The sequence below is a fragment of the Pan paniscus genome, chromosome 3 (assembly GCF_029289425.2).
Source record: "Pan paniscus chromosome 3, NHGRI_mPanPan1-v2.0_pri, whole genome shotgun sequence".
Classification (NCBI taxonomy): Eukaryota; Metazoa; Chordata; class Mammalia; order Primates; family Hominidae; genus Pan; species Pan paniscus.
Genome location: NC_073252.2, coordinates 24,811,525 through 24,833,805, shown reverse-complemented (window position 1 = coordinate 24,833,805; position 22,281 = coordinate 24,811,525). Strand labels below are relative to the sequence as shown.

At 38.5% G+C, this 22,281-nt stretch overlaps 1 protein-coding gene across 1 annotated transcript in view; it reads left to right on the top strand.

The window, feature by feature from the left end:
* DHX15 (DEAH-box helicase 15) overlaps nt 1–22,281 on the top strand; it is a 58,202-nt gene that overhangs the window by 2,194 nt on the left and 33,727 nt on the right. Inside the window, exons 2-3 of the mRNA XM_003826833.5 lie at nt 6,958–7,393; nt 12,798–12,991. Of these exons, the coding sequence (XP_003826881.2) occupies nt 6,958–7,393; nt 12,798–12,991 (630 nt within the window). The remainder of the gene's footprint in view (nt 1–6,957; nt 7,394–12,797; nt 12,992–22,281) is intronic.

Sequence of the window (22,281 nt, the reverse complement as noted above, 5' to 3'; positions counted from 1 at the left end):
GAGAGAGCGTGCCTCGGTCCATTCAAACACTTCAAAGTAGATACTAGCAAACTTCCGCTCTCTGCCTACGCTCCCGCCATCTCCTGTATTTCCTGCTTTGGTTAAAACTGGTTACTGAACATCGTCCCATGGGGAGGGATTAGAAGGCATTGTTTTTTTTTTTATCATTTATTTTCTATGCATGTCCCACTTTTCTTCATAAGTAGCTTTTGAAATACAGGGATCATGTTCAAAACGTGTTTTTAGTATTTATGGTGAAACACCGCCCATGTGGAGGTTGAGAGTTGAAATACTTACACAAACTCATGGTGTTCCAGATTCCTTTCCTTAAAGGTACAGAGGAATTTAGCAGTTAATTTAAGCAATTTCGTGGAAATCATTTCTTGTCCCGTGTGTGTTTTCATTGATGAAGTACAAAGACCTGTTTGGATAATTCAGGCAAAACCCACAAAAGCCCGAGTAGCCAAATACTTTGCATAATTGTATCATTTTATTGTGTACTTGTGATACAGAATCACTGTGTCAAGGTCACCTGTATAGCTGTTTTGAATTTTTCAGCTAAAGTTCTTCATTGAAATTGATTTCCAGGGATATGTTTAGTGTCATTGTAGAGTATAAGCCAGGATAGGGTGTACTTTTTGAGGCTTTGCCATATGTTGAATTATTCAATAGAAAGCAAAAGCATGTCACATGTTAATTTTGTGAGTTCTTTAGTTTACGATATTAGGCATTGTAAAAAAGACAATGACATTGTAAGACAGACTCTCTTTAGGCTATCACCCTCCCCCACCATTACGCCCCACAAAACGTTAATGCCTCTGAGCTGTATGTCACAGACTCTCAGAGCTGGAAGCAACTTAAAAAAGACTATACTCGGCTCCAATCAAGGAATGAGAAACGGAGAACAGAGTTAAGGTAGCTTGTGCAAGTTTACAGCAGGATCTGGAACCCTGCCTTTATCATTTTCACTCAGCTGCACACAGTTCAGTACTGTAGTTAAGAGTCATTACAGCCTATTTTAATGACATTTATAATGCGTTGGTAAAGTAGGGAACACTTAGTTCTTGATTTCTCTAAGGCAAAAATAAATTGCTGTCATCTGGAACTGATGTCTCACAGGAGGTCAGATTGGAACAAAATATTCTGGGAGGGAATGAATGAATTCATTTGTATTTGTGCATATGTGCACCATTTAAAATGTTCCCCTTGGGATTAGTGGTCCCACCATATGTATGTGCGATTGTTTACTTTCTCTTGCAAAAACAGATATCCTTAGTAAAAAGGTTGACTTTTGGAGTCTAATGGTAGCTTTATGATTCCCTTGTATATTATTTAGAATTTGCCTATGGATAAAGGAGAGTTCATCTTTGGAATAATGCCCAAGTTATAAGAAATTGTAGAGGGAAGTTTTTATACTCATTTCTATGTCATTTGAGTGCCATTTATCATTGAACTGGTTTTATTTAACAGTGGACTTAAGATGTTTATCGGCCTCAGAATTTTTTCATACTCGATAATTTTAAGTCACTTGTTGACTGCCATGCAATCCTGCAGATTTTTTTTTTCCCTGATAGCAAGTGGTTTTATTGGCGAGCATAAGCTTGTCAGTCTTACAAACTCTACTGCCAGATAGGGTTTCTGCAGTACTGAGAAGGGAAGGTAATTCAGTGGGAGATTTCACTTATATTAATGCTCCCAAACTATATAAGGCTTTATTTACTCCTGGCATATTTTAACTTTGAAATCAGGTGAAGTTATTATAGGTTTCTGTTGCATATTCTGGCCTCATTTCTTCTTTTTGTCAACCCACAGAATCTTCACTATACAATTACCGAAAGTAATAATTTTCCATACTTACCGTTGAAGTATGGAAAAAAGTTTTCGATGTTAGGGGCGTTTTTCATTTTGATGTTGGTTTTTGATATTACCACCTGATAAGAGTTTTTTCTGTTAATTATGGGAAAGTAAAGCTAATGTATTAATAGTGTGATAACATTTGTGGAGCATGCACATTTTTACTACAATCCTGTATGGTAGATGAGGTTAAATGAACTTGCCACAGGGAACATAAGAAATGTTTATACTCAAAGGTTTAAAAAGAAGGCATTCCCTAAAATCTTCATCTCCATCTTTGGATAACAGTTTTTGGTGAACATTTTTTAAGATCTCTGCATATTGACTCAAAAATATGAACTATAAAATTTAATATCAATGGGATCAACGCGTGTTATTTTGTACTTTGATTTTTTTTTTCCACTCAGAAATGTCATTAACTGTAGGTACACATTACGCTTTTAAATTGGCTGCCATAGGCCGGGCGCAATGGCTCACGCCTGTAATCCCAGCACTTTGGGAGGCCAAGGCGGGTGGATCACGAGGTCAGGAGATCAAGACCATCCTGGCTAACACGGTGAAACCCTGTCTCTACTAAAAATACAAAAAATAGCCGGGTGTGGTGGCGGGCACCTGTAGTCCCAGCTACTCGGGAGGCTGAGGAAGAATGGTATGAACCCGGGAGGCGGAGCTTGCAGTGAGCCGAGATTGTGCCACTGCACTCCAGCCTGGGCAACAGATCTCAAAAAAAAAAAAAATAAATAAAAAATAAATTGATTGACTGCCATAGTACTCCAGTTGTAAAGGTATGACATCACTTATTTAACCAATATCCTGTTCATTGATATTTAGGTAGTTTTCCACTTGTTGCTATTTTATAAATGAGAAGTTTGATGAACATCCTTATACATACGTATTTGCACACATCCTTGAGAGGTTCCTGGAAATAAGATTGACGGATAAAAAGCAGTGCTTATTGCCTGGTGTGGTGGCTCACACCTGTAATCACAGCACTTTGGGAGGCCTAGGCGAATGGATCACCTGAGGTCAGGAGTTGAAGACCAGCCTGGCCAACGTAATAAAACCTATTTTTGTCTCTGTTAAAAATACAAAAATACACTGGGCGTGGTGGCGCACTGCTGTAATACCCAGCTACTTACTCTGGAGGCTGAGGCAGGAGAATTGCTTGAACCTGGGAGGCAGAGGTTGCAGTGAGTCGAGATTGCACCACTACACTCCAGCCTGGGTAACAGAGGGAGACTGTCTTTAAAAAAAAAAAAAAAAAAAAAAAGTCAATGCTTATTTAAAATATCATGATTTTGATGACCAGTTAATGTCTTCCTTAGCAGTACTTCAGTGCCTGTTATTATTCCATGTAGAATTTTTTTATTTTTTAGAGACAGGGTCTTCCTCTGTTTCCCAGGCTGGAGAGCACTGGTTCACTGATCATGGCTCACTGCAGTCTCAAATTCCAGGGCTCAAGTGATCTTCCCGTCTCAGCCTCCCAGGTAGCTGGGACTACAGGCGTGCCACCCCACCTAGCTAAGTTTAAAGTTTTTTTGTAGAGATGGGGTCTCACTGTATTGCTCAGGCTGGTCTCAAACTTTTGGCCTCCGGTGATCCTCCCACTTGGGCCTCCCAAAGCACTGGGATTACATGCGTGAGTCACTAGGTCTTACCCTCCATGTAGAATTTTAACATGGTATTAGAACTTAAAAAGATCTTTAATAATAACCAATATTGGTGGGACGCGGTGGCTCATGCCAGTAATCCCAGCACTTTGGGAGGCCGAGGCAGTCAGATCATGAGGTCAAGAGATTGAACCATCCTGGCCAACATGGTGAAACCTCGTCTCTACTAAAAATACAAAATTAACTGGGTGTGGCAGCATGTGCCTGTAGTCCCACCTACTCTGGAGGCTGAGGCAGGAGAATCACTTGAAACAGGGAGGCAGAGGTTGCAGTGAGCTGAGATTGCACCACTGCACTCCAGCCTGGTGACAGAGCAAGACTCCGTCTCAAAATAATAGTAATAATAACAACAACAACCGATATTGGGCATTTGCAATGTGCCAGACAACACTTAAAGCACATCACATATATTAACTCATTTAATCCTATCTATACTCTACAAAACATATTGATAGCCACATCTTATAGGTGAGGGAAGAAATAACTGTGATCCTATAGTTGGCTTAAGTCTTGAGCCAAGATTGAACTGAGACACAGTGCAGAGCAGTATGTTCAACAACTGTGTCATGTCATACCTCCCTCCCTGCTCGTGTTGTGGCTGTGTCTGAAGCACTAACTTGATACCAGTTTTTAAAAACCCTTATACTTCAACTAGTAAACTTTTAAGAACAAAACTCCTTTATAATAAAAAGTATCTTTTAAAAAAGAAAACACGCACGTGCACAGTAGTTGACAAATATTTATGAAGTGGACGGTTTGATTTTCCCCTTTTACTCACCTTTCATTTGTACTCCCTCTCTCATCGAAGGAAGGTAGTTTGAGCCATAAGCAACATTTCCAGGTGTCTGAATTTGCCTCCTGCATCCTCCCTGTTTTCTTACTTTAATCTGAGACTAAAAGTATCTGAAAATGCTCTTCATTTTGCAGATCAGTAAATTGAGGCGGTGTCTTGCAACGGTGATTCCAGCATTCCTTTTATCTTAATACCACAGCTGTCGCCATTGCTTGATCAGGAGCTAACCTTTTATCTTTAGAATGTATTTTATACATCCTTTGTTTGGTTTGGTAATGAAGCATCTGATGAAGTGGGCCCCTGAAAAAATCTTTGTTAGTATAGGTATGACTTTAACAAACTAAGGCAATATATAATACATGATTTACTTTGTCACCCCTCTTCCCCCAAATTTTGTAACTCTTGACCATGTCTTAATTGCCTGGTACTATGCTAGAAGTATAGAAATCATTAAACTAGGCTGGGCATGGTAGCTCATCGGTAATCCCAGCACTTTGGGAGGCTGAAGCAAGAGATTGCTTGATCCCAGGAGTTGAAAACCATCCTGGGCAACATGGTGAGACCCTTATCTCTACAAAAATAAGAAATTAGCGAGGCGTGGTGGTGCATGCCTGTAGTCCCAGTTACTCAGGAGGCTGAGGTGAGAGGACCACTTGAACCCAGAAGTTTGATATTGCAGTGAGCCATGATCCAGTGAGCCACTGCACTCCAACCCGGGTAATGGAGCAAGATCCTATCTCAAAAAAAAGGAAGTTGTTTCAATTATATTTTTTGTCATCTCCTCCTTCCCCCATGGTTGAGTGAATACTAGAAACATGAATCCTTTTTGTTCAGACCAGATGTTCTTTAAGAGTTCTTTTCTAGCTGTATGATCCATGATCTTTAAGGTGTCAAGTATTTGAACCATTTGTGAGTACAGTGCTTCTTACTTTGCTGGGCACATTTCTGTGTACTCTTATTACAAACTACACCTCGTTGGCATTTTGGAGCAATGTAAACACTTAATTAACAGTCACCTTAGGCCAGAAGCAGGAGAAGCAAAGATAGTTGATGGCATATTTCAGAAGATAGGTCCAGACTCTCAAGTATTGAATTGTGAGACTTCATTTTATGTTTATTAAGTTATCCTTTGACTTTTCTTTCCCATTGATTTTCTTTCTGTTTATGCCAGGTGAAATGAGAGGCTTCATACAGTTCTGGCTTGTATGCTTTGTGATTTTTATAGAAGGTGAACATTGGGATGGAAGAGGGGAAAATCACTTTTCATGTTTATATATGCATATATATGGCTTTTCCCCTTTTTGAGTAAATTTGTACATGTCACACAACTGCACTTGGAGCACAGGGAATTTGTACTTTTGTGTGTTGTGGGTAAGGAACAATGACATGTTTAGGGGCTTGTGTCATAGCTCCGTCATGTCTCATTATTTCAAGTCTGGGTTTAAAGATCTTGAGGCAAATTTCTCTGCTGATGGACTTGGTCTGAAGTAAACTGGATTAGTAAAATGAACAAGCATAGATTATTTTATTTTATTCCCACCACCAGTCTCCCAGAGGCTGCTTTCAGCCACAACGCATATGAACAACCTGCAGCCATTCTGCTTGTGAAGTTCTTAGCATAGATACTTTTAAAATGACTTATTAAGGTCAATCTCTAGTAACTGGAAGTAGATACCAGCATTGACTACTTAAAATTGACCCAAGTTTAATAGAGTGGTACCTGCATAATTTTAACATGTTAAACAACTTAATAGTGTTTAGTGAAGCTTATTTTTAATTTGGCTATGTTTCATTTTATGGTAGACCAAGGTACATAGATTTATAGAGTGCTTTCAGTGTTTTGCTGTTGCTGTTTAGGTTAAAATGCAAGAGTAAACAAGCAAGAAGGAATAAAAGTTTTAATTTCAGTTTTTTTTATAAAGCAATATACATTTACTGAACAAAATTGGGAAAGTGCTGGAAAGTATAACTAAGAAAACAAATTCTGCAGTCCTGTAATTCGTATTTGTATTAGTTGAGATATTGACAGGTATAACATTGTACTATGCCCTTTTCACTTTGCATTACAACCAAACATCGTCCTATGGCAAAGAAAGGAATATTAAAGTAATTTATTAGAAGTGGATTATAAAAGTATTGAGCAAAACCCACCACTGTTGACTGTAATGATGTGAGGTGGAGTTGTCTTTATCTCCAGTAGCAGTGTTTGTGCTAACTTCTGAATATACTTTTAGTGCAAAAAATACCTCTTCACAAATTGAAGGAGAATTTGAGAAAGATTGAGATGCCATCTTCTTTTACTCAATTTGGACCTATCCTTTCTTCATCCTACCCTCAGTATCTGATTTCTGTTGTCTAAGTAGGAGGGGTTTTACTTGCAGCAGACTGAGTTCTTGTGTTACCTCACCTAATGTTAAAAGTTAAGGAAGGTGAGGCATCAGCAAGGAAGGGAAAGATGTTTGTGGTGGAGAATGGGAAACCCTTGATTGTAGGGTATTTTTTATTATTTCTGATAGTTACATAATCCATTGGACTTTTTATTCATTTGAATGTTGGACATTTACTCTCTTTGTGATTATAACGCTACCGTGAACATTCTGCATAAAATTCAGAATCTGAATTCTAAATTTTTGTTTTTAGGAAGGATCGAGATCGAGACCGGGATCGTGAAGATCGGTCTAAAGATCGAGACCGAGAACGTGATAGAGGAGATAGAGAGCGAGAGAGGGAGAAAGAGAAGGAGAAGGAGTTGCGAGCTTCAACGAATGCTATGCTTATCAGTGCTGGATTACCACCTTTGAAAGCTTCCCATTCAGCTCACTCAACCCACTCAGCACATTCAACGCATTCAACACATTCTGCTCATTCAACGCATGCCGGACATGCAGGTCACACGTCACTTCCACAGTGCATTAATCCGTTCACCAATTTACCCCATACTCCTCGATACTATGATATTCTAAAGAAACGTCTTCAGCTCCCTGTTTGGGAATACAAGGATAGGTTTACAGATATTCTGGTTAGACATCAGTCCTTTGTACTGGTTGGTGAGACTGGGTCTGGTAAAACAACACAGGTGAGTTATTGTATACCATGGTACATAATTCATTTATGTTTAAGTTTACCAAATGTTGCATATTTGATTCTGGTGGTCATTTCCCTTGTCTGTCCTATAGAACATCTTGAAGAATAGCTGATTTGATGTTTAATTGGCACTCTGAATTTCAGAGTGGAAATCCTATAGAGAATACCTCTCCCCTGAATCTAGGGAAAATAGTGGTGCTCGCTTTTCAAATTTTGTTACCTTATGTATGGCAGAGTGATGCTCTCCCACCCATTTTGACTCCAGGACAGTACAGATTTAGGGACCCACAGTTTGTTTTCTGGTGCTTGGGTGGAGAAATCACTGGGGTAGATTTTTGTCGTTTGTATTTAATATGGTATTTTGAACCATGCAAAAAATGAAATGCCAAAGTAATATAAAGTCTATACCGGTGACTTTTGTCCGTCTAGTCGTCCTCCCTCCCATAGAACTGTTACTAGTGTGTTATTTGTAATATAGCTAGGATATTTTTTAAACATGGATGGGCTATTATTAACTAGACCCCTGTTGATAGACATTTAGACTGTTTCCCATGGTTGTTTTGCATGGGGCAAGTGTTTCTGTAGGAAGCAGAAATTGCTGGGTCAGAAGATCATTTGTAATTGTGATACAGAAAGCTGGATAGCCTTCCAGAGGGAGCGTATCAATTTACCTTTCCGTGAGCATGTAGGAGAACACGTGGGAAACTATTAAAACGTGAATTTTTACAAATCCAATAGGTGAAAAATTGCATTCTAATGTACTTTTTAATTTGCATTTTCTTGCTGTGGGTGAGAAGTAACTGTCTTTATACACTTAAGCCTGAACCATCAATTAAAAATTTCTGGTTTCAAAAGTAGCAGTCCCTGATCATTGTAGAAACTTTGAAAAATTCAGGAAAGTATTGAAGTGAATTTAATAATTACCTGTCTTACCATGCAGAGATTGAACATACCGCATACACAATTTATCTTTTTCTAAAGTTACATGTGCATGGAGACATTTTGAAGGTACTGTAGCAACCAAAATAGGAAGCTTTTATTATAGACTGAGCCTTAGTACCATTCTTCTTTTCTTTTCTTTTTTTTTTTTTTTTTTAATTTTTGTGTTGTTGAGACAGTCTCTTTCACCCATGCTGGAGTGCAGTGGTATGAACACAGCGTCAACCTCCTGAGCTGAAGCGATCCTCCTGCCTCAGCCTCCCAAGTAGCTGGGATCACAGGCATATGCCACCAGTGCCTGGCTAATTTTTAAATAAAATTTTTGTAGAGTTGAGGTTTTGAACTCCTGAGCTCAAGCAATCCTCCTGCCTTAGCCTTGCCAATTTTTCTTTTTTAATGAAGGAAAACTTAGAATTGATGTTAGGGTATTCAAAAATCACCTTACGGAAATTTAAAGAATTTTCAAACTACAAGAAAGACTGTAACTCTGAACTTACTATTTAATTGATATTTGGGTAAAGCCAGACACTGTATACTTTACATGTATTAGCTCATTTACATTTTTCTATAACCCTGCAGGAAGATATTCATCACCACTTTACAGATGAGCAAAATGAGGTTTAAGTTTATGAGAAACTTAGGTTTAGTGGATTGTCCTGGGTTACATGGATTATGGATTTTGGTGGGCTCCACATTTAAAACTTTGTACCTTTTGTCTTTATATCTAAAGTTTTATATTTCATACTGCTATTCTGTGGTCTGATATGGGTAGCCTCATTTCAGAGATGAGTTTATTAATGGTTAGTGTAGAAGGAGGTCAGGTCAACTCAAGATGAGGTTTGTGATTATTTGGATTAATATTTAACTTTTAGAGGGGTAATTAAGATACTTGGATACTGAGGATTGCAGCACATCTGGGGGATTTGAAGGGAAACCAAACAGTTTAAAAAGTGAATTTCATTCAAATGTTTCCTAGCATGCTCTTATTAAACTTTGACTCAAACCATTAAAGCCAGTCTTTTTTTGGTGATTTGTTCTTGTCAGAAAAATTCTCTAAACAAAATCTAAAGTAATGACTTCAACTTTTTTTTAATTATTATTATTTTGAGACAAAGTCTCGCTCTGTCACCCAAGCTGGAGTGCAGTGGTATGATCTTGGCTTTCTGCAACCTCCTCCTCCTGGGTTCAAGTGATTCTCCTGCCTCAGCCTCCTGAGTAGCTGGGACTACAAGCGCGCACCACCATGCCTGGCTATTTTTTTTTTTTTTTGTATTTTTAATAGAGACAGGGTTTCACCCTGTTGGCTAGGCTGGTCTCTAAATCCTGACCTCAAGTTATTGGCCTGTCTGGGCCTCCCAAAGTGCTGGGATTACAGGCCCAAGCCACTGTACCGGGCCATGACTTTAGCTTTTGACAGACCTACAATAAAGACATTTCACATTGCTGCTTAGTAGACACATAACTGCACATGAGGAAGGAATTGAAGCTAGGTCAACCAAAGGGACAGTGTGAGCAAGGACACATGTTGAGCTAAGGGAATGCAGGTATGCTCTGGCTAGAATACAGAGGGTTTGGGAAGGTGGAGGTGGGGCAGGTGAGACTGGAACTGTAAGTTGAGCCTTAATATATCTTGTATAGACTGGAAGCCATCAGAGCTCTTGAATTGAAGAGGAATGATGAGGATTTTTTTTTTAAAAAAAGTCCTGTCTAGTGAACATATTGATGATACACCATGTAAGAGCTCATAACAAAAGTTTCGATTCTGTGAAGGGCCTTGGGAATAGAAAATAAAGAATGGATTGGAGTCAGGATATTAGGAATTACAAGTATTTTGGAGGAAGGTGAGAAATGGTTTTGCTTTTGAATGTGTGAATTTGGGATACCAACTAGGTGGAAATGACCGTTAGCTCTAAGATGGAAGCTAGAGTTAGGATTGGCATTGATGTATTATAGGTAGTATTAGAAGTTAGAACATATAAGACTTCACAGGATATTATGTAAAATAAGAAGACTAGAACACCGAGGATCAGTTTTAAGATGCCCTCAAGTGGAGGAAGCAAAGAGCTGAAAAGGAGGAATGGCTTTAGAATAACTTAGACCTGGCTGGGTACAGTGGCCCATGCCTGTAATCCTGGCACTTTGGGATGCTGAGGCGGGCAGATTACCTGAGGTCAGGAGTTTGAGACCAGCCTGGCCAATATGGTGAAACCCCATCTCTACTAAAAATACAGAAATCAGCTGGGTGTGGTGGCGCACACCTGTAATCCCAGCTACTTGGGAGGCTGAGGCAGGAGAATCACTTGAACCCTGGAGGTGGAGGTTGCAGTAAGCCTAGATTGCGCCCCTGCACTCCAGCCTGGGCAACAGAGTGAAACTCTGTCTTAAAAGAAAAAAACAAAAAAACAGATCCCTGGCTTGAATACACCAGTAGCCTACATATTTCAGGACCTCTTTCTTTTCCTAATGCTGTTTTCCTTAGAAATGTGAACATATGCATTAACTGACTGGTTCTCCAACTATTGCCTGGGAGTTCTTGAAAGTCCTTGAAACCATTTCAGGGATCCTAGAATTTGTAAAAATACAAGGAAATGCACTCTTCTAGCTAAGTTTTTTTGTTTGAAAAGTAGTCATTTTTATAGAAAGCGTTATTTTGTGTTAAAACAGAATTTTTATTGTTAGGAATTAATATTTTAGCAATTTTTCAGTTTTAATTTCTTAACAGTAAATTTATTAGTAGCTTGGCATCCTCGGTCATTTTCAGAGTGAGTGCACAGGGGTCCTGAGAGCTGCTAATTGACTTGTTGGTCTTGTTTTTAAAGTGGAGGTAAGCTGTTGATTTTAGCGGAGTGAATTAAAAAATCTGAACATTCTTGGCCAGGCATGGTGGCTCACGCCTGTAATCCCAGCACTTTGGAAGGCCGAGGCGGGTGCATCACCTGGGGTCAGGAGTTCGACAGCAGCTTGCCCAACGTGGTGAAACCCTGTCTCTACTAAAAATACAAAAAATTAGCCAGGCGTGGTGGCACGTGCCTGTAGTCCCAGCTACTTGGGAGGCTGAAGCAGGAGAATCGCTTGAACCTTGGTGGTTACAGTGAGCCAAGATTATGCCACTGCACTCCAGCCTGGTCAACAGAGTGAGATTCCATCTCAAAAAACAAACAAAACAAAAGATCTGAACATTCTTGCCTTGAGAATTTTGAATTAATTTTAAATATCTTTGGTTCACCAGTGAGTGAATTTCACTTTCTAGATCTTTGAAAGTACATTTTGCCTTTGTAAAAGGGTTGCCGAATTGAGGATATATCAGTAAGTAAGGCTTTATAGCCTGACTAGAAAACCACTTAAACCTAGGTCTGTGGATTTACAGAACCCGATAGATACTACTTCTTTAGTTATTTTTGTTCATTTAAAGTGTTTTAAAGATATATATGATTTTAGAGAATCAGCATAATTACCCTCCCTTTCAGATATTTGTTAGTGACAAGTTACCCCCAATTGCAGAAGCAACCTAACTAAAATGTAATAATAGTGCAGCCACCAATATTCCTTATCAGTTTTACTGTACTGATACTGTGCAGAAAACTCCATGTTTCCTGTAGCATTAGAGTTTGATAGGCATTTGGAAGCTTTGATGTAAACCAGTTATGCTCTTCTAGCAGTGGATTTCCATATAATATGGTGAGCACTTACATTTTTCCCATGGTTCTTTTCCAGTTAAGTGACTGGAAAACTGTAAAACTGGGGAATCCATTAGCTTATATTGATAATGGAACTGGGGGAAAATGTACTGCCGTCATGGCAACCAATTTAACTTGTGCTTTGGGGTCCCCCAACCCTTTGGCTGCCCTTAACGAAGTGGTGCTGCTCTAGGTCCTGTTAAATTTGAGACTGGCAGTTCTTAAAATTGATTTTAAGATGGTACCTAAGGTGCTAACATTGTGCATACTGCTCTTGAGGGGGAAAGGATAGGATTACAAAAGAGTTGGGTGCTAAGAGTTAGGTTCTGCTGGCTTATAAACCAAATTTGAATTGAATTAAATAAAAGTACAGCTTCAGAGTTACAAGGGGGTATGATTTCTACTTGATTTTGCAACTCAAATTATGTAAGAATTTAAAAGTTACACTTTCTTAGAAACGTTTGTTATAAAGTAGAATTTGTTGTAAGTTGGATTTTTAAAAATTGCATAGAGAAATACTTCATGATGGGATAGTCACACTGTCGAGTGTATTCCTGATTGTGTCTACCCAACTTGGGTGTGTGTCATATCAGTATTACACATAACTGTTCCTTGGTTTAGAGAGCTTGTGTTGTTACAAGTTTTGAATCACAAGTCTTTTAGTCATTTGCCTAATTGGATTTGGTTTTAAATCATTAGAATGAGATAAAGTGCTTTATGTTACATATACTTGATATGCAGGCAGAATAGAATTAATTTAAATGTGAAATTATTTGATAGATTCCACAGTGGTGTGTGGAGTACATGCGATCATTACCAGGACCCAAGAGAGGAGTTGCCTGTACCCAACCCAGGAGAGTGGCTGCAATGAGTGTGGCTCAGAGAGTTGCTGATGAGATGGATGTGATGTTGGGCCAGGAAGTTGGTTACTCCATTCGATTTGAAGACTGCAGTAGTGCAAAAACCATTCTTAAGTAAGTACTATATCTTTAATGACGCTTTTAGTCCTCTGCTTGCCATTTTCTGCTATTAGATAGAAGACTTTGCTAGTGCAGGCTTATATCATCCAAATTTAGAATTATCCAAAGTAGGCCTTCTTAGACTTACCACATGACCTTAGTTTAATTATATATTATTGGTAATCTATAGTTACTTGGTAGAAATTGAAGTTCAAAGGTCAGATTTTAGTTACTTGGTTCTGCATTTTAGGTGAAATGTTACTGATACTGTAAAATGTGTGGTTTTAGTAGACACAATGGTGTATGACTTAATTGTGAAAGAAAAGGAAAGTGATATGTCTTACTTAGTAAAAGATAACTACTTTTAGAAAGAAGAATGTATAGGATGGAATGTGATTTATTTAGGGGAGAGGGAACTTTTAATGTTAATTATGCAGCTATTACCGTGCATCTGTTATAAGCTAAAAAGAGGAATCTTTTGTTCTGTAATACACTTAGAGCTGCCTCTAGGTCCTTGTTCCTCTATAGCTATGGTGCAGATAATTGACTACTGTATTGAGCTTTCTAATGTTTTAACTCTACCAACTTTTTATTGTCTTATACTTGCATTCTGCATAAGTTATGATATATGCTACCTGATGATGATTCTTTCTCAAGTCTTCCCTCTGGTTGCTTCTGCTTATTCTGTGTTTATGTGATATTTAAGTCCTTTTAAATGTGACTTGTTTGAGTGGGGCTCAGTGGCATATGCCTGTTTATTCCCAGCCACTTCGTAGGCTGAAGCAGGATTATTGCTTGAGGCCAGGAGTTCAAGGCTACAGTGTGCTCTGATCATGCCTGTGATAGCTACTGTATTTGAACCTGAGCAACATAGCAAGACCACATTTCTTTTTAAAAAAAAGAAAAATCATATCTATGTGATCTTCTCCCTGAGGTTTTTAAAAACCATTTTGGAGCGTTGTGTAGGCAGTGATATGAGTCTTTGTTGTCAGAGAGATATATAGTGTTAATGGGATAAATGAAACGAGTCTCTCTTTTTTTTTTTTTTTTTTTTTTTTGAGATGGAGTCTCACTCTGTTGCCCAGGCTGGAGTGCAGTGGCGCCATCTCGGCTCTCTGCAACCTCCACCTCCCGGGTTCAAGCGATTCTCCTGCCTCAGCCTCTCAGGTAGCTGGGACCATAGGTGTGCGCCACCATGCCTGGCTAACTTTTTGTATCTTTAGTAGAGTTGTGGTTTCACTATGTTGGCCAGGCTGGTCTCTAACTCCTGACCTCATGATCCGCCCGCCTCAGCCTCCCACAGTGCTGGGATTACAGGCGTGAGCCACTACACCCAGCCGCAGAAATTGAATAGAATAATGAACTGCATGTGTTTATCATCGACTTTTAACTATTTCAATCTTATTTATTTCATATCCAATCTTATTTATTTCCCTGTCCCATGTTATTTCGAAGCAGTCTTAGATACCAAATAATTATATATATAAATATTTCAGTGTGTATCTCTGAGATAGTTTCTTAAAATAGAGCTATCATAACTTAAAACAATTTATTGGATCAAAATATCCAGTTTTCATTCAACATTTGTGTCAGTTTTTTCTAATTCTTTGATTTATCTCATTTTATTAGAACTTTTTATTCAGCGTGATATTTAATAGCAGTTGAACTTTAAAATATTTAAATAAGCTTATCCTTACGACTTTATGGGGCATATTTTTGGCTTAAACCTTAATCTTCACTGAATAAATTCTTGTAGTTGTTCAGTGATACGTTATTGATCACTGGTAATTACAGTATAATTGACAATAATTGCATAAGCAAAATCATAGCTCATTATGTTGTATTACTTTAAAATGCAGATAATGTCAAGGACTTGAGGATAATAAGGGGGAGATTTTACTCATCTTTAGGAGGAATATCATTATTCTGACTTGATTCACATTGCATTGAATTTTTCTTGGTAAGCCACAGTTGAGTTGAGAACAGAATTTGGAAATTGGGATACGAGAAAGTTATGCAATATTGGTGCTGTGTGTATGTGTAGTAGGAAGTGGGTGGAGGATAGGCTTTCAAAAGATGAGTACCTCTGAAAGATTTTGGTTCACTTCATAGGGAATGACAAGTAACAGATTTTATAGTTCAAATGAAGTATTTTTGGCATTGTGATTTTTTTAATGGAGCATTTTCTAGAGGTTATAACTACTTGTAAAAGCTTACTTAAGACAGGGTAAGCTTATTGGGGTTTCTTCTAGGAGTTAACCTGGTGTTGCCTTTAAGTAATATAAGTAAAGGAGTGTATTATTACAATAAGTTAGCTTAAAATTTAAAAATTTCAAATGTAACTTTGCTATTTGATAGGAAGAACTTAACTAATGGGAATGCTTCAATAAATGTAGCTCTTATCATATATAGATATAAAATGCTTATATATCCATTGTGTAGCCAGGGCGAACTTTAATTTTCACTCTAGGATGGTAAAGAGGCTAACTTAGGCAGATTCTGTTTGAGGAGCACAGAATTTAACCATAGTTTGAGAGCATTTTAGCTAAATAAAGTATCTTTAAATTGTCCGCATATAGATTAAGGGTCTATAAGATAGTTTCTTCAGTGTTTGGGATACCTATTCATAAATTTTAAGTTATAGATCTGACACTGTGCTCTTTTCGGAAGATTGGATCTGGTATAACTTAGTGCACACTCTGTTAGTCTAGCCTTAAATGGCTACCCCATCCCAGTGGACAAGTAAGTTTACAAAGCTGCCACTCCTAAATGGTTTTTATATTTCCTTTTTTATGTGTTTGCTTGTCCACATCCTTTTCTTCTGAAGCATTCTTTTTGCAACATACTTACTTTCCTGTTTTCTTGGAGTGGAAATTATGAAGAAAAAACCCAAAGAGATACCTAAAGAGCTTACCAGTCAGGGAACAATATATTGCTGTATTTGTGACTAGTCAGTGTAAAATACCTTGATTCATTTTGATGTAAGGAAGGAGAGGTTGTTGGCTTCTGGTGTAGCCCTTTTGCAGTGGATTTTAAGAAGCATTTGTCTGTGGTTGTAACTTTTTTTTTTTTTTTTTTTTTTTTGAGACGGAGTCTTGCTCTGTCGCCCAGGCTGGAGTGCAGTGGCACGATCTCGGCTCACTGCAACCTCCACCTCCCGGGTTCAAGCCATTCTCCTGCCTCAGCCTCCCAAGTAGCTGAGATTACAGGCACCCGCCACCACGCCCAGCTAATTTTTGTATTTTTAGTAGAGACGGGGTTTCACCACATTGGCCAGGCTGGTCTCAAACTCCTGACCTTGTGATCCGCCCGCCTCGGCCTCCCAAAGTGCTGGGATTACAGGCAGCCGCCACCACGCCCAGCCTGGTTGTAACATATTTTAATTCAGGAAATCACCTTCAGTTTTTTGAAGGAGCTGATAATTTTTTAGGGAAGAAAACAATTTGATAATCTTGTAAGTGTAGAAAAACGTAATAATTGAAGTTGTTAATTTGGTAGGTAATTTTACTGTTATTTTAGGTGATACGCTTCCTTTTTATTTTTTCGTAAGCTATAAAATTAGAGATTTTTGTGTTGAAGGAATCTAATAATTAGTATACATAATGATTAGTCATTCAGTCAGCCAATAATTAAGTACCTTCTATGTGTTGGGTAGTACTAGGTATAATGAAAAGTAAATCTAGTCCCTGTTCTTGTTAAAGCAAATAAAAATGTAAATAAAAAGTTTGACATTGTGATTAACCTTCTGAAGTAGAATATGGGTGTTTATATGAAAGAATGATTTGAGAATAAGTTTAGGTGGGAAGATGTTGGATTTATTTATTTATTTTTGAGATAGAGTCTTGTCTCATCTGTCACTCAGGCTGGAGTGCAGTGGTGCCATCTCGGCTCACTGCAACCTCCACCCGCCGGGTTCAAGCGATTCTCATGCCTCACCCTCCCGAGTAGCTGAGATTACAGGCGTGTGCCACCATGCCCAGCTCCTTTTTGTATTTTTAGTAGAGACAGAGTTTCACCGTGTTGGCCAGGCTGGTCTCAAACTCCTGACCTCAAGTGATCCACCCACCTCAGCCTCCCAAAGTGCTGGGATTACAGGCGTGAGCCACTGCTCCCGGCCAAGAAGTTGGAATTTAAGTCAAGGGTTGAATTTAAAGTAGTGGTTAGCCAGAACAGGGGTTATGGGATAGGGAATTACAGGGCATTGCCATAGCGGATTCTTTGGTGCCTCTGGAAACAGCTGACTGAAGCACTAACTGTATAAAGACTACCTATGCAGATTCCAGAGTGGGTTTCCAACAAGACAACTTTGTTTAAAAATACCTTGAGGCCAGGAGCAGAGGCTCACACATGTAGTCCCAACACTTTGGGAGGCTGAGGCAGGAGGATCACTTGAGTCCAGGGTGGGTAACATAGTGAGACCCTGGCTCTCCAAAAAGATTTATGTATAAAAAAATGAGCCAGGTGTGGTGGTATGTACCTGTAGCCCCAGCTACTTGGATGAGGTGAGTGGATCACTTGGACCCAAGAGTTTGAGACTGAGGTGAGCTAGGATTGTGTCACTGCGCTCCAGCCTGGGTGACAGAGCAAGACTCCATCTCTCTTAAAAAAAAAAAAAAAAAAAAAATGGTGGTTTGTGAAGAGAATCAAAAGGAAATAGATCCTAGAGCATAGCCTCTAGGGTCAGTGTCTGAGTTGTCCTAGCTCTGCCCACGTATTAGCTGTGACATTAACTATGTGTTAAGTAGCCTTCATGTGTTTATTTCTTTTTCAAAAGATGGAGCTGGTACTAACTACCTGATAGGGTTGTTCTGAGATCAGATATGGTTGTCTGTGTACAACTCTTCGTCATTTATGGCACTCTGTTTAGGGGTGCATCAGTCAGCATTGCTGATTCTTGCTGCTGTTGGTGATGATGGTAGATATCCAGTTGGAGAAATTATTGGATCTTTTTAACCAGTTAACCCAGTTAGAGAGGGACTCAATAAAACCAATTTAATAAAGTTCCTTTTGGCACAATAATTGAATTACAATTGGGGATGTAAACTTAAACCTTGACGTGACTTGTCACCGGAATGAATCAATTCAAGTATTCTTTTAGGGCTGGAGGTAAAGGTGAAACAGATGTGGCACTTTAAGGACCATTAATTATACAAACAATTATAAACTAATTTATTGAACATCTGTTACGTGGCAGTCTTGGTTCTAGTTCATCTGTAGCACGTAAGTTAGGTAAGGGTAATTTTATTGGACTCTTAAAAAGAGGTGGGAATAAAGGATAAATGTAGTTATTTAACACTGAGGCAGTTTCTGCCAGAGGACTAAAAAGTTACTGTGGTCACCCTAGAAGTAGAATTCTATTGGCTTTTGCTAATTCCTAGAAAGCTAACTTGGTTTGCTGAGGCTCTACATGTTTTGTTAAATTTGACCTTTGTACTTAAGTATTTGTGAGGATTAGACAGAGAAGGCTCTCTTTGTTTATACAGTGCCAATATCTTAAAAAATATTAAGTAGAACCTACACCCTACACATTCATTCTAGCTTTCTGTGAGTTCTGTTGAGGATGAAAGAATATTCCCTTTAAAACTTGTGAAAATTTGAGGAATAGGCAATATATTTTTATTTAGTTGTCTTTATTTTCCATTGTTAACTTAGGCATTTTTTCGTGATTAGGTATCTAACTCTGAAATACATACCAAATGTATTTTAGCTGTTTACACTAACAAAGCTGTGTGGTTTGATTGTGGTCTTAAACATTTCAGCTCTCTTTAAGAGTCCAGGGTTTGATGTTTCCTTTTTGCCCTGTTTGATGTATTGAACATTGAAACACTGTAGATTCTAAATTATTCAAAATATGTTCCCTTTCCTTGTGAGCATTTACATCTAGTAGTTTGTTGTCATTGTAACCAGTATTTTGCTATATGTAGTGCTATTGTGATTACAGTGAGTTAGTGTTGCTCATGTTGTGTAATATGGTTGCTAAGAACATACCAGATTGAACTAGAGCCTGTCTTTGTTTATTCCTTCACCAATAAAAGAAACATTATGTAAGGACTCTGCTAATATCACTGGCTCTTCACTGACTTGGTTGGGGAGGGGTAAACTGTCAAGCCAATAAAAGGTGATTTGAATGTATAGAGATTTCACAGAGGAGGAGGTATTTCATCTGAGTTGAGAAGGACGGAGAGACTTTGATAGGCAGATGGACTAGCCAGTAGCAAATAGTATCAATCATTTCCTGATACTATAGGTAGATGAGCTGGTTTCTATTAAGGTTGAAGTTCTCACACTGTCTTAATTGATAGCACACTTAATATCTCAATAATTTCTTCGTAGTACCCCAGACCTAAAGAAATATTTCAGAATTCCATTTACTAAGTAGTTGGGTCCTAATAACCTAAGTATTTATGTTTCTTTTAAAAAATACTACACATACGTTGAAAGAAAAATTATTTCATTCATAAATAACCACCATTATTTACTAAGTGTGTTAATGCTATTTGATCACTCACAGTTTCTCAAACCTTGATAACAGATTGAACACTACCTCTTTTATTTCCTGTTCTATACTGATGTTTGCCTCATGCTTTTTTTTTTTTTTGAGATGGAGTCTTGCTCTGTCCCCTAGGCTGGAGTGCAGTGGTGCAGTCTTGGCTCACTGCAAGCTCCGCCTCCCAGGTTCACACCATTCTCCTGCCTCAGCCTCCCAAGTGGCTGGGACTACAGCTGCCCACCACCACGCCCGGCTAATTTTTTTTTGTATTTTTAGTAGAAACGGGTTTCACTGTGTTAGCCAGGATGGTCTTGATCTCCTGACCTCGTGATCCACCCACCTCGGCCTCCCAAAGTGCTGGGATTACAGGCACGAGCCACCGCGCCCAGCCTTGCCTCATACTTTTTGAAACAGCAACTATCAAAAGTCTAGCTTCCACAAATACGACATCAAAAGGATTTATGGTCTACTTTTGAAACTCTCAGCTACCTTAAACTTGTAGTTCCTGGGATGTCCTACATGTTGAACATGGAAAATAGTAAAAAAATTATATTTTAAATCATTAAAATGAGAACATATATATTCTAGGTGATCATTTAATGCATTTACAGATGGAGTCAACAACTTACTCTACCATTTGAGTGATCTGTTTATACCCCAAAAAAGTAGTTTAATCTTCTTTTGGCTGCATGGACATTAAGGTTGTAAACAAGTCCAGGTGCAGTGGCTTATGCCTGTAATCCCAATACTTTGGGAGGCTGAGGAAGGAGGATTGCATGAGTCCAAGAGTTCCGGGATGTAGTGTGCTAGTTTGGCATCCATATGGTAACTCCTTGGAGAGCGGGGGACTATCAGGTTGCCCCAGGAGGTGTGAACCGGCCCAGGTTGGAAAATGAGCAGGTCAAAGCTGATCAGTGGTGGGATTGTATCTGTGAGTAGCCACTGCCTTCCAGCCTGGGCAACATAGCAAGGCCTTGTCTCTTTAAAATATATACGTATATATATATGTATTTCTTATATATAGATTATATATATTTCTTTATATGTATATAAAGATAAACCTGAAAGATCAGTTGTAAATAGAAAAATTATACCTGGACATTTAAATATAAGACCTATAGGTTCATTTATTGTTAACATTAATCAACACCATTTTGTTGAGTATGGGTCATTTGTTTGGAATTCCATTTAATTCTAAAGCTGGAATTTAAACTCAAACATTTAGAAAATACACTAGTTGTTTTTCTGGAATTTAAGACAGTTCAGTCTTTTGGAATGCTTGGTTTCTAGGCTCTTTTAAATCTTTCAGAATTGTCTCACAGATTTGATAGTTCTGTGTGTGTGACAGATTCATCTTGTTCTAAACTTCTGAAACATATGACTTGGTGTTATATGACTCTTTTCTATGCTTGGGTTTTATCATTTCATGTCAACTGTAATTCTCTTGACCCAACTGATGGAGACAGGATTATGTATATATTACACTATGTTTCATAAAGTGTATGGCTATCCCAAGGATTTATGAGTTACATGGAGGCTAGTTAAGAGTGTGGTATAGAACCGTTTATTGAATATTTCCCAAGTGCCAGGCAGTTAGTGTACTGAGGACTTTATATATGTACATTGTTTTATTTTAAACAATTTTTACCCTGTTCACATTTGTACAAGGGGACCATTACAGAAGAAATTGTCCAAGATCAGACAATAATAGGAAAACAGGGACTTAAACCCAGTTTTGTCTTGCAGCAAGTATGTATTCTTAACCTCTGTGTGTTTTATTTCCTTCATCATTGTTCCTCATCACTCCATGTAATTCTCTGAGTGTATTGTAAAGCTTTCCTAGGTAATATGGAGAACAGTAAATCTAATTACTCAGATTAAGCAGTGCCATTCATTTATAATAGATGCCTTTTTCAGGTTGCTTTATTTATGCTTTTTTAACTTTTAGGTTCAAGGGTATGTGTGCAGGTTTGCTGTATAGGTAAATTGCATGTTGTAGGAGTTTGGTGTACAGATTTTTTTTTTTTTTTTTTTTTTTTTGAGACAGTGTCTCACTCTTCCAGGCTGGAGTGCAGTGACGCAATCTCAGCTCGCTGCAGCCTGTGCCTCCTGGGTTAAAGCGATTCGATTCTCTTGCCTCAGCCTCCCAAGTAGCTGGGGCTACAGGCGCACGCCACCACGCCTGGCGAATTTTTGTATTTTTTGGTAGAGATGGGATTTCCACATGTTGGCCAGGCTGGTCTTGAACTTTGACCTCAAGTGATTCACCTGCTTCGGCCTCCCAAAGTGCTGGGATTACAGGCTGGTGTACAGATTACTTTGTCACTCGGGTAATAAGCATAGTTACCTGACAGGTAGTTTTTCTGATTCTCTTTCTCTTCCCACCCTCCATCCTCTGGTTTGTTGTTCCTTTCTTTGTGTGCATATTTACTGAAAGTTGAGCTCCCAACTGAGAACATGAGGTATTTGGTTTTCTGTTCTTGTGTTAGTTTGCTTAGGATAATGGCCTTTAGCTTCATATATGTTGTCACAAGAACATGATCTCTTTTTTATGGCTGCATAGTATTCCATTGTATATATGTGCTACTTTTAAAAATGAATTCTACTTTTGATGGACATTTAAGTTGATTCTATGTCTTTGCTATTGTGGATAGTACTGCAGTGAATATACACAGGCCCGTGTCATTATGGTAGAAGGGTTTATATTCTGTATACCCAATAATGGGATTGCTGGGTCAACTGGTAATTCTATTATAAATCTTTGAGAAGTTGCTAAACTGCTTTCCACAATGGCTGAACTAATACAATCCCACCA